Here is a 14,460-nt window from a genome sequence, read left to right as displayed (position 1 = left end):
GCAGAAGGAGCAGGAGGTTATAAAAAATTTTAACTTTTCTTCTTCATTCCCCCATCTTGATGCTTATATCACTCATTTTAGAAAGCATCATCTCATGTTTTGGTAGGACATTCAGAGTTCCCCATTGTTTAGGGGGCTATATTGAGCTATTACAGTTTGTAACTTTATGGATTTAATCCAAGAGGTTATGAACTGGGTAATTGTATTGAGAATACAAGGGCCAAACAAGAGTACCACAAAGACCATGAACAGAGGAACTGTTAAAGGGAGAAGCCACAATGCCCAGCTCCAGATATTGCTCCAATTACCCCAGGAATTAGCTAGTTTCTCTCTCCTTTTTATGATTTGTTCTCTTAGCTGTTAGGCCATGTCCCTGACTATTTCTGATTGGTTTACATGAAAGCAGCATTCTTCATTCAAGAAGATGCAGAGTCCCCACTTTTCAGCTGTCAGTACGTCTAGCCTCTCCTGTTCTGTAAAACCACCTCAGCCAGGGTGTCTAGTTGGTCCTGTAATGGAGAGCATAGCAATAATACCTATTAGGGGTAGACACCAGGGTTGACAGTGAAAACCCATTGATATTGATTGATAGCCGGATCCTCAAGCTTCTGCCATGTGTTGACCAGCCAGCTGCCAGAGTGTGGCTGGAGCAGGGCTTAGTATTCTTCATGGGTGAGGGCTGTTGTCTTTGGAGCTGGACCTTGAGAAGTGTCAGGCAGGCCGGATGGCTCAGTGAGGTGCATAGCACCAGGGACCTGAGTCATGTTTCCTGTTAGCTGGGAAGAAAAAACAGCATTCCTTGACCAAATTAGGAAGACTTCCCGTACACGCCAACCAGAAAGAGACAGGACATGCGCTCATCCTGTCTAGCCAATCATGTAACGCCAGCTACTCCTGTAACTGAGACAAAGAACTGACTGTATATAAACCGCCATATCCCTTTGTTTGGGGTCCCTGTCGGATTCCGCTGTGTCGGATGAGACTCAGACCCTAGCGTGCTAGAAATAAACTCCCTTCCTGCCTTTTTGCATTACTGTGGAGGACTTGCTTTCTCTTGGTTGGTTCGGAGATACGGGCTCGGTGCATAACATTTGGGGGCTCGTCCGGGATCTCCATCCCACTGGGGGGGAACAACTCTCCTGGTAGAAGGGGGCCACCTCGTTAGGAGGTAAGAGCTCTGAGCACCGGTGCTAACGTAGCAGAGGCCTAGATTAAGTCTGGGGCCCAGTATCGTGCTGGGGAGGCCTCTAGGTGTAAAGTGAAGAGGCAAGTCCAGCGTAAGGCCGGGTCCCCGGTAGCATACCGGGAGGGCAGCTGGCGCAGAGGACGTCGTAACGGTAAGACACTTGCAAGCAGAGAAGGGGTTACAAGTGTTGTAGAGAGGAGTGAAAGTAATATTGGAGTTGGAGTCTGTTTGTAGTGTTGTTTTCGTGTCTCAGTGTGCCGGCACTGTCTGTCTGTGTGAGTCTCGCTGTTGCTGTTAGTGTTCTCTGTACCCATGGGACAATCTACTTCTATTCCGCTATCTCTGATGACCGACCATTTTTCTGATTTCAAGTCTAGAGCTCAGAATCTTTCGTTACTGGTGAAGAAGAGCAAATTGGTGACTTTCTGTTCCGCCGAGTGGCCCACCTTTGACATTGGATGGCCACCAGAGGGAACCTTCAATCCCCAGATTGTCCAAGCAGTTAAAGAGTGGGTATTTGCTCCTAGTCCTGCTGGACACCCTGACCAGACTCCCTACATCCTAGTCTGGCAGGATCTAGTGAGGAATCCCCTGGAATGGCTTAAACCTTTTGTTCTTGCTCCTCCTAAACCCCCTAAACCTCCCCGTCCCTCTTCCCCAACCCCAACCTCGCCAAACCCACAGGTATTAGTCATGAAGTCTTCTGAAGAAAAAGAAGAAAAAAAGGACAACAATCAACCAAAGCCAGTCTTCCAGGAATGTTCTCTGTATCCTAATCTGATAGATCTGGAGACCGAATTGTTCCCACCCCCGTATGTGGATCCACATCCGCCCTTGCTTCCACAGGTTCCACAAGTTTCATCAGGAGAAGCCCGGAGGAGGGCGGAGCCCTCGGCTCCTCCTAGGGAAGGGGGCCCCACCCAGGGAACTTGGGGAAGAGCAAGGGAAATGGCCAGCGCAGCGGAAGAAGAAGGCCCGGAAATTCCCTCCTCCACTGTTCACGTGTTTCCGGTCTGGGCGGGGCCAGCCAGAGAGGGCGGGGAACGGACATATCAGTACTGGCCCTTTTCCACTAGTGATTTCTACAATTGGAAAACTCAGACTCCCTCTTTCTCTGAAAAACCGCAGGGTCTTATTGATCTTTTAGAATCTATCCTCTTTACTCACAACCCCACTTGGGATGATTGTCAGCAACTGTTACAGGTGCTTTTCACTACAGAGGAGCGCGAGCAAATCCTGTTAGAAGCTCGGAAGAACGTGCCAGGGGTAGATGGGAGGCCCACCATACAGCCTAACCTCATTGAGGAGGGGTTCCCCTTGGTGCAACCCAACTGGGACTTCGAACGCGCTGAAGGTAGGGAGCGTCTCCGAATATACCGCCAGATCCTTATGGCCTGCCTTAGAGCGGCCGCCAGAAAGCCAACTAATTTGGCCAAAGTAAATTCAGTGAGGCAAGAGCCAAATGAGAGCCCGGCAGCCTTCCTTGAAAGGATAATGGAAGCTTTTAAACAGTATACTCCTATGGACCCACAGGCAGATGAGTCTCGAGCAGCAGCTATGCTAGCATTTGTGAATCAGGCAGCCCCCAATATTAGGAGAAAGTTACAAAAGATAGAGAGGCTGGGTGAACAGTCCCTGCGAGATCTAGTGAGGGCAGTAGAGAGAGTTTTCAATCATAGAGAGACCCCAGAGGACAGAGAGGACCACATTAGAAGGGAAGAAAGAGAATTTAGAGCTGAAGAAAACCGTAAGAACCAAAAAGAGCTGGCTCAGATATTTTTCGCAGGAGTTGAAAACAAAAATAGGTTCCAAAAAGGGAAAAAGCTAGACTCAAAGACTGAGGAAAAACCTGCAAGGCGTAAGCTTGAAAAAAACCAATGTGCGTTTTGTAAGGAGATTGGACATTGGAAAGATAAATGCCCCAAGAAAAACCTAAAAGAGGGGCCCAAAAATCCCAAGAATGAGACTCCCTCTACAGACAGTCATATCCTCTACGCGGGTGAGGATAGTGACTAGGGAGGTCAGGGCTCGACGCCCCTCCCCGGGTCCTGGGTAACTATAAATGTGGAGGGGAAACCGGTTGGCTTCATGGTGGATACAGGAGCTCAATACTCAGTCTTAAACCAAAGAGATGGACCCATGTCTAAGAAAAGTAGCTGGGTGCAGGGAGCAACCGGGACTAAACGATATGGATGGACTACAAAACGGCATGTGAACTTGGGGGCCCACCAAGTGACCCATTCCTTTCTGTTGATACCTGAGTGTCCAGTGCCCTTGCTGGGAAGAGATTTACTGTCTAAAGTAAATGCCCAAATTCATTTCGACCACGGGCAAGTGTCAGTTTTAGATGGAACTGGGCATCCTCTTCAGGTCTTGTCTCTGGCATTAAAGGATGAATACAGACTGTACTTGCCAGAGGCCCCAGTGACAATAAGTCCCAAAGTACAGCCATGGGTTCAGAGATACCCTCAGGCCTGGGCTGAAACAGCAGAAATGGGACTGGCCAAACAGAGGCCCCCTATTATTGTGGAACTGAAAGCCAGTGCCACACCGGTGAGAGTGCGGCAGTATCCCATGAGTCAAGAGGCTCGGCAAGGAATTACTCCTCACATACAATGCCCCATAGACGCTGGGGTCTTGAGAAAGTGCCGGTCCCCATGGAACACTCCCCTGCTTCCTGTAAAGAAGCCTGGGGGAACTGATTTTAGACTGGTTCAAGACCTGTGAGAAGTCAACAAACGGGTGAGTGATATTCATCCTACGGTTCCTAACCCTTATACATTGCTAAGCACCTTGCCACCAAGCTACGTTTGGTATACTGTTTTAGATTTAAAAGATGCCTTTTTCAGTCTGCCTCTTGCCCTTGCAAGCCAAGAGATCTTCACCTTCGAATGGCAGGAAGACGGTGGTCAGACTCCTGTGCAGCTGACGTGGACTCGCTTACCACAGGGTTTCAAAAACTCACCCACGTTGTTTAACGAGGCCTTGGATGAAGACCTCCATGAGTATCAGGTTGAACACCCTACCGTTGTTTTATTACAATATGTTGATGACCTTATGCTGGCAGCCACTATGGAAAAAGAGTGCCAAGAGGCAACAGGTGACCTTCTCCAAACCTTGGGGACTTTAGGTTACAGGGCCAGTGCCAAAAAGGCCCAGATTGCCAAGCAAGAGGTTACATACCTCGGTTATAAGATAAAACAGGGCCAGAGGTGGCTAACACAGGCTATGAAAGAAACCATCCTCCAGATCCCTGAGCCGGCCAACCCTAGACAAGTGAGAGAATTTCTGGGAACTGTGGGATATTGCCGATTATGGATCTTGGGGTTTGCAGAAAAGGCCAGGCCCCTGTATGAAGGGACCAAAGAAAACAAAGACTGGAAATGGACTGAGTCAATGAAAACGGCCTTTCAGGAGCTCAGCCATGCCTTGCTGGAAGCTCCTGCCCTTGCCCTTCCTGACCCATCTAAGCCTTTCCAATTATTTATAGATGAAAGGCGAGGGATAGGAAAAGGGGTACTAACACAGAAGTGGGGACCTTGGAAGCGTCCCATAGCTTACCTTTCCAAGAAATTGGACCCAGTGGCAGCCGGATGGCCACCTTGCCTCTGAATCATCGCGGCCACCGCGCTCCTAGTCCATGATGCTGATAAACTGACTTATGGACAGAGACTCTTGGTCTACACTCCTCATGCTATAGAGAGAGTTCTGAAACAACCCCCGGGTAAATGGATTTCCAATGCCCGCTTGACACACTACCAGGCCCTGCTATTTGACACCTCACGGATTCATTTTCAAACGCCCTGCACTCTAAACCCGGCTACTCTTTTGCCCAATCTGGAGGGGGATAGCCCCCTCCACAATTGCAATGAGATACTGGCCGGAGTAACAGCAATATGGAAGGACTTAACAGATACACCACTGGATAACAGTGAGCTAATATGGTTTACAGATGGAAGCAGCTATGTAAAAGATGGACAGAGACAGGCGGGGACCGCAGTGGTAGATGATTCTGGACGGACGATATGGGCGGAGACTCTTTCCCCAGACACCTCAGCACAAACAGCAGAGTTAATTTCCCTGATTCAAGCATTAGAGAGAGCTAAAGGAAAAAGAATAACTATTTTTACTGACAGTCGCTATGCTTTTGGCACGGTACACATCCAGGGTCCGATATATCGGGAACGGGGGTTTTTGACAGCTGGAGGAAAAGAGATTAAAAAGTTGCCAGAAATCCGTTGACTTCTGGAAGCTGTGCAGTTGCCTCGGGCTGTGTCAATAGTACATGTACCTGGACATAAAAAAGGCGACAGCCCCACGGCACGAGGAAATCGTGCCGCAGATCTGGCAGCTCTAAAAGCAGCTGATGAAGATTTTATCACTCCGGTGTTGGCGAACGGACTTCCACCCCCAGATATGGGAACTTTGCCCCCAACCCCTGAGTATTCATCCACAGACCTTGCCTGGATCCAGGAACATCCCAATCTCCAACAAGGAGAGGATGGATGGTACCGAGACTCCGATGGTTACTTGATACTCCCTGCTCAGTTGGGACGGCAACTGTGTGAGCATCTACACTCGTCTACTCATCTGGGAGAGAAAAAGACTCTGATGCTTTTTCAAACTGCATGCCTGCGATTCCCCCGGCACCAAACAACTGTGAAGAACATAGTACATGCTTGTAAGGCATGTCAACAGATGAGGCCAGGAAAGAGGCAACACGCAGGACTGAGGTATCGGGGAGAAGGGCCAGGGCAGCACTGGGAAATAGATTTCACCAAGGTAAGGCCAGGCAAGTATGGTTACTGGTACTTGTTAGTATTGGTAGATACCTTCTCAGGGTGGGTAGAAGCTTTTCCTACTAAGGGAGAAACTGCAATGGTAGTGGCTAAAAAGATTTTAGAAGAAATGGTTCCCAGGTTTGGTCTGCTGGTGACTGTTGGCTCTGATAATGGACCTGCTTTTGTGAGCCAAATAGTTCAGAGCCTTGCCCTAGCTCTGGGGACCAAATGGAAATTACATTGTGAATAACAGCCCACAGAGCTCGGGGCAAGTTGAAAGAATGAATCGGACCCTAAAGGAAACTTTAACTAAATTGGCTATAGAGACTGGCGGGGACTGGGTGACTCTCCTTCCCTTTGCCCTCTTTCACGCACGTAATACTATTTATCAGCTTAATCTGACCCCATTTGAAATTCTGTATGGGCGACCTCCCCCTGTATGTCCAATATTTGAAGGAAAGAAACTTCCACCTCCTACTTTGGGACAATTCAGGAGGCTTTGATGGCTTTGGGCAACGTGCATTCTCGTGTCTGGAAACTGCTCTGGGAAATACATGAGGGTCAAAACAAGGGGACTATCCCCTCACATAACATCAGCCCTGGAGATTGGGTGTGGGTCAAAAGCCACCACACCAAGGCATTAGAACCTAAATGGAAGGGTCCTTATGTTGTTCTTCTTACCACTCCAACTGCCCTAAAGGTCAACGGTATCGGGCCTTGGGTGTATTGCAACCACGTACGCCCAGCTACTTCAGCAGAGCAGGAAGACACCAAAAAAGAATGGGAAGCGTCTCTGCACCCATCCAACCCCCTGAGGCTGAAGCTCTGGTGTCATCGACAGGACCAAGGCAACTCATCTGGGTCATCTTATGGATGACCATGTTACTCTGCTCCAAAGCTGCCAGTGTGAACCCACACCAGCCTGTCAAAATCACCTGGAAACTGCAAAATGGACTAACACGTGAGATGCTTAACTCCACCACCGCAATACATCCACCAAATGCTTGGTGGCCAGACTTATACTTTGACCTTATTTCCAGGTAAATGTACCTTGGAAGAGGGGCTACCTCAGGAATCATGCATTCTGGGCATGTCCAGCTGCGCCCAGGCACAACTGGAAGATCTGTGGGGGGATACAGGACTCTTATTGTAAATCTTGGGACTGCGTAACTTCTAATGATGGGTCGGAGACTCCAGGGTATAGACGGTGGATGTAGGAAATCGGGACTTGCTTAACTTCTCATTTGTAGGACCCATACCTCCGTACTCCAATTGGGAAAAGGATCATAACTTTGCCCAGGTAAAAATAAGGTTTAACATCGACAAAGCAAGAAAGAGAAGGCCTGGGTCAACGGGATATCATGGGGACTTCAGACCAGAAATGACCTGACTTCTTATAATGGGATCATTGTTGTGAGTCAAGTTTTAGAACCAGTACAAATGTATACTATCGGTCCAAACCCTGTTGAACAGGTCCATGCAACTCTCTACCCGACAACCTCCCTACCCACATCCCAAGGACCAACAAAAGACCCAGAGGCGGACCCCCTTGCTAAACTTGTACAAACAGATCCACTATGGAAATTAGTAAAGGCAGCTTATGCTACCTTAAATCAAACCCATCCTGAGGCAACTAAATCCTGTTGGTTATGTTACAACTTAATTCCCCCTTATTACGAGGCAGTAGGCCTCAACGCCTCTCACGACCTGGCCAATGGCACCGATCCTCCCCAATGTTGATGGGGAGAATGAAAAGTAGGCCTTACAATGAGAGAGGTATGGGGAAAAGGGTTATGTATGGGCAAGATATTATCAGAGAGGTCTCCACTGTGTGCACATGTCATTGAGCCTACGGACTTGCCCATAGCCAGGTGGCTAATACCACGGATGGGAGGATGGTGGGTCTGTTCACACAAGGGGCTGACTCTATGCTTACACAACTCAATCTTTGACCCTAAAAAAGAATTCTGTGTTATGGTGGCTGTGATATCAAAGATACTGTATCGACCAGAAGAAGCTGTATATGATTATTGGGCCCACAAATTGACTCTTAATCAACAAGAAAGAGCTTATAAAGTTAAGAGAGAGCCCATCACTGCCATAACCATAGCAACTATGTTCAGTCTGGGAATAGCAGGGGCCGGAACTGGAATAGCAGCTCTGTCCATGCAAAGTCAAGGATTTAACTCTTTAAGAGCGGCCATAGATGAAGACATTACCCGTATAGAATAATCTATTAGTCATTTAGAATCATCTTTAACTATCTGAAGTGGTCCTGCAAAACAGGAGAGGTTTAGATCTGCTTTTTCTGCAGTAAGGAGGACTTTGTGCAGCCCTAGGAGAAGAGTGCTGTTTTTATGCTGATCACACCGGAATAGTCAGGGAATGTATGGCCAAAGTGAGAGAAGGATTAGCCCAACGTAAAAGAGAATGTGATGCTCAACAAGGGTGGTTTGAGTCTTGGTTTCAACAGTCCCCTTGGTTGACCACCCTAATCTCCACATTGCTGGGACCCCTATTAGTACTTTTATTAATGCTTACCTTTGGCCCATGCATTATCAATAGACTTATAGCCTTTGTAAAGGAATGCATAAATACAGTCCAGCTGTTCGTGCTTCGGCAACAATATCAGACTGTGTCTCAGGAACCAGAGGAAGATTCCTCTGTATGATCTAAGAACAGGGGGGAATGTCAGGCAGGCCGGATGGCTCAGTGAGGTGCGTAGCACCAGGGACCTGAGTCATGTTTCCTGTTAGCTGGGAAGAAAAAACAGCATTCCTTGACCAAATTAGGAAGACTTCCCATACACACCAACCAGAAAGAGACAGGACATGCGCTCATCCTTCTAGCCAATCATGTAACGCCAGCTACTCCTGTAACTGAGACAAAGAACTGACTGTATATAAACCACCATATCCCTTTGTTCGGGGTCCCTGTCGGATTCCGCTGTGTCAGATGAGACTCGGACCCTAGTGCGCTAGAAATAAAGTCCCTTCCTGCCTTTTTGCATTACTGTGGAGGACTTGCTTTCTCTCGGTCGGTTCGGAGATACAGGCTCGGTGCATAACCAGGAGGCTTTTGGGGTCCCAAACTGCTTTCCACGGGTCCTCATCACAGGAAGCCACTGCCTTCTTGACTCTGGGGTGGTGGATCCAAGGGATGATGTTTGTAACCTTATCAGCAGTAGGGGTTGTCAGGATGACCATGTGAGGACCTGTCTAAACTGGCTGAAGTGGTTCCTTTTTTCAGTCTTTAACCCATATCTCATCTCCTGGCTGATAGGGATGAACCCAGTTGTTCAAGGGAATGGGTGTTCTTTCTAAGGTTTCTCAGGAGATATGGCAGAAGACTTTCCCAGGGCCTGGAGGTGTCAGGACATCCCCAGGTCAGCTAGTTGCTGGTGGCCTCCCTTGAGCTTTTCTATCACTGGGGTGGCCTCTTGTATAAGATCTCAAAGAGAGAATAGCCTGAGGACCCTGGGGTGCCTTTACAGAGGGAGGTGAGAGTCCACAGGATGATAAGGCACCTTGTTTCAGCATTGTCTGGGTGTTGGCCAGGGGATATTCTTGTCGTACTACTATTTGGAGAAACAAACTTAACAAGGAAGGTAAAGATACATGGCCCAAAGATAAATGAAGTAGGAAAACTGCTGGGGGGCTAGTCAGGATACCCAGGTCCAGACATTGGTTCGTGACATTAGTGTTTCTCTAGGTATGAGAAGATACAAGAATTTGGACTCACAAAAATCTTTACCTGAGAACATCTCACTATCTGAAGGCCTGTTTTTCTGGGTTTCTCCCAGAGTACAGAGTGCCTTATTCTTTGTCTCCATCCTGAACTCCTTTCAAGGGGGTGGTGAAGGTCACCATCTTATCGTGGTCATGACTTAATCTTTGTAGAGGCAGCTGGCAAGGGCCAACCTCCCAGTCAGCAGGGCCCCTTCACAGACATATTTGACCACGTTTGGGGGCATTTTATGGTCAGTGTGTCCTGTGGTTCTGAGAAGGCTCATTCCCAGGTCTAACAAAGATTCCATTGACAGGCCACTCAATGTGTTATCACTAGACCAGGCCTTGTAGGTAAGTAAGTCTCTGTACCATACCTGTCTTACTAGCCTCTTGGTCCAGGAAGATACTTCCTCTTGTGGCCTCCTCTCATATCTGCTGCTGCTGCTACTGCTAAGTTGCTTCAGTCGTGCCCAACTCTGTGCGACCCCATAGACAGCAGTCCACCAGGCTCCTCCGTCCATGGGATTTTCCAGGCAAGAGTACTGGAGTGGGGTGCCATTGCCTTCTCTGCCTCTCATATCTAGAGTTACATTATTACAATTTTTGATCTCATATGATAATGTAAGAAATAATCTTCTGAAACAAGCTACATAGAAAATAATATAGCTAGCAGTTATTAGTAAGGTCACAAGCAAGAATTTAAGTCAAGAGCTTCATTGGGTATAGCCCGGTATACCCTAGGTCATCTGACTCAGTTAAATGATTATAGCCAAGTGTTAATCTCCTGGGTGTACTTCATGGAGCATCTGAGATTTATCCAAAGATTGGTTACTGAGATAAACTTTAGAAACAATCTTAGAGTATCCTTTTTAATAACTTAATTAAATCTTTTAGCAATATAACATAACAAGAAACTATCTCAGAAGTAGGTCTTAGTAAGCACAGACCTTAATTAGCAAAACTAGAACTTAATATTCAGTGAAACATACTTTCTTTTTTATTTTTTGAGAACTCATTGTGAGGGCATTAACACTGTAGCCAGGGATGGCTTTAATCCATCAAATGAAAATGAAGTCTGTCAGGGAGCTGGGAAAAGCCAAGTGGCCATCTTGGATTTCCCATAGCCCTGGCTCTTTGTTTTTAGCTGTTTATCCATTTTTAATATTTTGATTTAGGAGCAGACTATTGCCATGTTTTAAGGACATCATGATAGCAAAAGTCTTATCATGATGGATTATTTCTTGTAGAAGCAGAATGAGCTTTGTCGACGTGTACCATAATCTTAAATGTTTATTTACTTTACCAAAATAACAGAAATATTTAAAAACAAATATAAATCACTTAAAGGCAAAGAAATTCATAATCTGTTATTGAAAGCTGCATTCTAAGACAACTTTGTTTTCTAAACATAGAGAAGACCAAATTCTAGTCTGGTACCAGCTTACTGTCAATAACAAAGTTTGTTTATCAGTTATTCTTAGAAAGTCTTTTCCATAAATCTTGAAGAACTAGCAGTATTCTTCTAAAGGCATGAGAGTAAAACCATAGAAGGCATGTTTAAAATCTGATTCTATTGTAGTAAACAAAAAAACCTGATCATTGTTGTGATATGTAACACTTTAATATGATAACTAGAATTATAATTGACCATATTTTATCAGGACATATCATATCTATATGAGTTTTACATAATATTAGGATATCTATATTAGTAACATCAACCAGTATACATCAACCAATAGAGTATAACCCGGAAAGATCTATCACCCCTTTAACAGTATTTCCCATGTAATTTAACACATCCAATGAACCCAGGTAGCTTAATAGCTCTTTTTGATGTCTCAGGGGCCCACTGAAGCATCCCAAAGTTAGCTAGAAGTTATTTAGGAAGTTTTGTTGATAACTATCAAAAGGGTTTATAACACTCCATCAGGTAGGACCATATAAGTCACTGTGAAATAATAGCTATTTACTTAGCCAAAGACAGCAAAAGATTTCAAAGGTAAATACAGAACAGATCAATTAAGAGGTAAAGAAAGTTAAAACTATTATTAAAAGCAGTTTAACATCTGAAGAAAGCATGTCCTTTTAACAGAAAAAGGCCGAATTTAAGTTTTTGTACCAGCTTACTTTAAACTAATTTGGAAAATTTAACAAATTTATTTTAAACTTAGTCAGTCCTAACCATGTGCAAAATTTTTTTTCAGGGTCCACTTTTCACAAACTTTTTAAACACTCTTTGTAACAGCCACCTGTAAGTCAGACCTACTTTGTTTTCCCTTAATAAAATGTGATTTTATTTTTTATATCTTCTCTATTAAAAACATACATCCTACTTCCTTATTAGATTAGCAAATAAACATTAATATTAGATATTGAATATTGAATATTTCCCAGTTTACATAAATCTGAAATTTGTTTAGGTTAATTTTTCTTATATTTAGAATTGTTTGATATGTAAGCGCTTACTTTTCTTTAGGCTAACTAAATTAGAACTCATTTACAACTTAAACAATATTATCAAAAAAAGAGAAAAGACATACACTGAGACATACATAAATCCAGACAGACAGACTGACAGAGATCTTATGGCTTTCTGTTTGAAATTTAAAATATCTCTTTGGCCCCTCTTTTTTTTTCCTTTGCTTGAATATCTAATTCGACCAAGGCTGAGGTCTTTAGGCAAAGTTGGCTGTGTATTTCAAGGACGTGGAAAGGGTTAACTTCAAGCTTTTTCCTAGGCAGGTCTTTTAACAATCCAGTTGTTTTTAATTGCATATGCAAAAAAGAATTGGTTTTGCAGTTTCCAAAAAAAAAATTTTCCCTCACTCCATTCAGTCAGCAATCACGCACTCACAATCACTCAGAAGCTATCACAACGCCTCCCTTCTCCTGAGTCCCCAGGTTTGCTTAACGTTTGCTCCCTTCCTGGGAGCACCAATGAGGAGATCAGCCTCCTCTTCTACCTGTTGGGGTAAGACCTGACTGGGGACTGGCCCCGGGGCCTTACCTGATCCTGTGGCCATTCCTGGTGAGTTGGTCCATCCCTCCAGTGAGTCCATTTGGGGCTCTCTGTCCGGAGAGTCAGAAAACCCGTGTGAAAGAGAACCCGGAACACCGTCAGGTGGTGTGCCTCCTCGCTCGTCTCGGGGTTCCTTTGTTCCAGCCAGGCCCAGACATTAGTCTGGCCGCTCAAGCGACTGGTGTAATTGGAATATCGCTGGTGCCTCCAGAAAAATTGCAGAAACCAGAACTTGAGAAACCAAGCATCACCCTTGGAGAGTTGGAGGACTCAGGTTTATTATGTTGACGGGCCCAGAGGACTTAACATTTCAGCTCTGAGCCCCAAACAAAGGAGTTACAGAGGTTTTATACACAGACAGGCATGATTAATTGGTTAGCAGATTTTCAGGGGCTAGGGCAATTGCAAAGTGCAGGACAAGGGTGAGTAAGATAAGTTCAGGTCCTAGTACTGTGAGTCCCCACTTTCTGAGACCTAGGTGATCTAGACTTTGCAAGGAGCAAGCTGAGTTACAGAGGCAGAAGGGGCAGGAGGTTGTATAAGAATCCTAACTTTCCCTCTTCAGAACAACAGATTGGTTTCAAATCAGGAAAGGCTGTATACTGTCACCCTGGTTATTTAATTTACATGTAGAATGTCAAGGCTGTATACTGTCACCCTGCTTATTTAACTTATATGCAGAATACATCATATAAAATGCCAGGCTGGATGAAGCACAAGCTGGAATCAAGATTGCTGGAAGAAATATCAATAACCTCAGATATGCAGATGATACCACCCTTACGGCAGAAAGCAAAGAAGAACTAAAGAGCCTCTTGATGAAAGTGAAAGAGGAGAGTGAAAAAGTTGGCTTAAAGTTCAACACCCCGAAAACTAAGTTCGTGGCATCTGGTGCCATCACTCCATGGAAAATAGATGGGGAAACACTGAGAGATGTTATTTTGGGGGGCTCAAAAATCACTGCATATGGTGGCTGTAGCCATGAAATTAAAAGACACTTGCTCCTTGGAAGAAAAGCTATAACCAACCTACACAGCATATTACAAAGCAGAGACATTACTTTGCCAACCAAAGTCCATCTAATCAAAGCTATGGCTATTCCAGTAGTCATGTATGGATATGAGAATTGGACTATAAAGAAAGCTGAGCATCAAAGAATTTATGCTTTTGAAGTGTGGTGTTGGAGAAGACTCTTGAGAGTACCTTAGACTGAAAGGAGATTCAGCCAGTTTATCCTAAAGGAAATCAGTCCTGAATATTCATTGGAATGCCTGATGCTGAAGTTGAAACTCCAATACTTTGGCTACCTGATCTGAAGAACTGATTCATTGGAAAAGATCCTGGTGCTGGGAAAGATAGAAGGTGGTGGGAGAAGGGGACAACAGAGGATGAGATGGTTGGATGGCATGACTGACTCTTTGGACATGACTTTGAGTAAGCCCTGGGTGTTGGTAGTGGACAGGGAAGCCTGGTGTGCTGCAGTCCATGGAATTGCCAAGAGTCAGACACGACTGAGTGACTGAACTGAACTGAACTTACACTTGATGATGCTAGTGATAAAGACTCCGCCTGCCAATGCAGGAAAGTCCAGTGTTTGATCCCTGGGTCAGGAAGATCCCCTGAAGAAGGGCATGACAACCCACTCCAGTATTCTTGCCTGGAGAATCCTGTGCACAAGGGAGCCTGGTGGGTTACAGTACACAGGATCTCAAAGAATTGGAGACAATTGAGGAAACTCTTTAT

At 45.3% G+C, this 14,460-nt stretch overlaps 1 protein-coding gene across 1 annotated transcript; it reads left to right on the top strand.

Annotated features, from left to right (window-relative positions):
* Positions 1-1,879: 1,879 nt before the first annotated feature.
* LOC128069068 (uncharacterized) lies at positions 1,880-6,709 on the top strand (the record flags this gene model as incomplete). Its single annotated transcript, XM_052662361.1, is given in 4 exon segments — positions 1,880-5,572; positions 5,630-6,214; positions 6,216-6,420; positions 6,423-6,709. Coding segments are annotated over 4 exon segments (4,770 nt in total), but the record flags the coding sequence as incomplete, so codon positions are not given.
* Between the last annotated feature and the right edge of the window lie 7,751 nt (positions 6,710-14,460).

This window comes from Budorcas taxicolor, chromosome 25, assembly GCF_023091745.1.
Source record: "Budorcas taxicolor isolate Tak-1 chromosome 25, Takin1.1, whole genome shotgun sequence".
Taxonomy (NCBI): Eukaryota; Metazoa; Chordata; class Mammalia; order Artiodactyla; family Bovidae; genus Budorcas; species Budorcas taxicolor.
The sequence above is the reverse complement of the archived record's forward strand: the minus strand, read 5'-3'. Positions and strand labels throughout refer to the sequence as shown.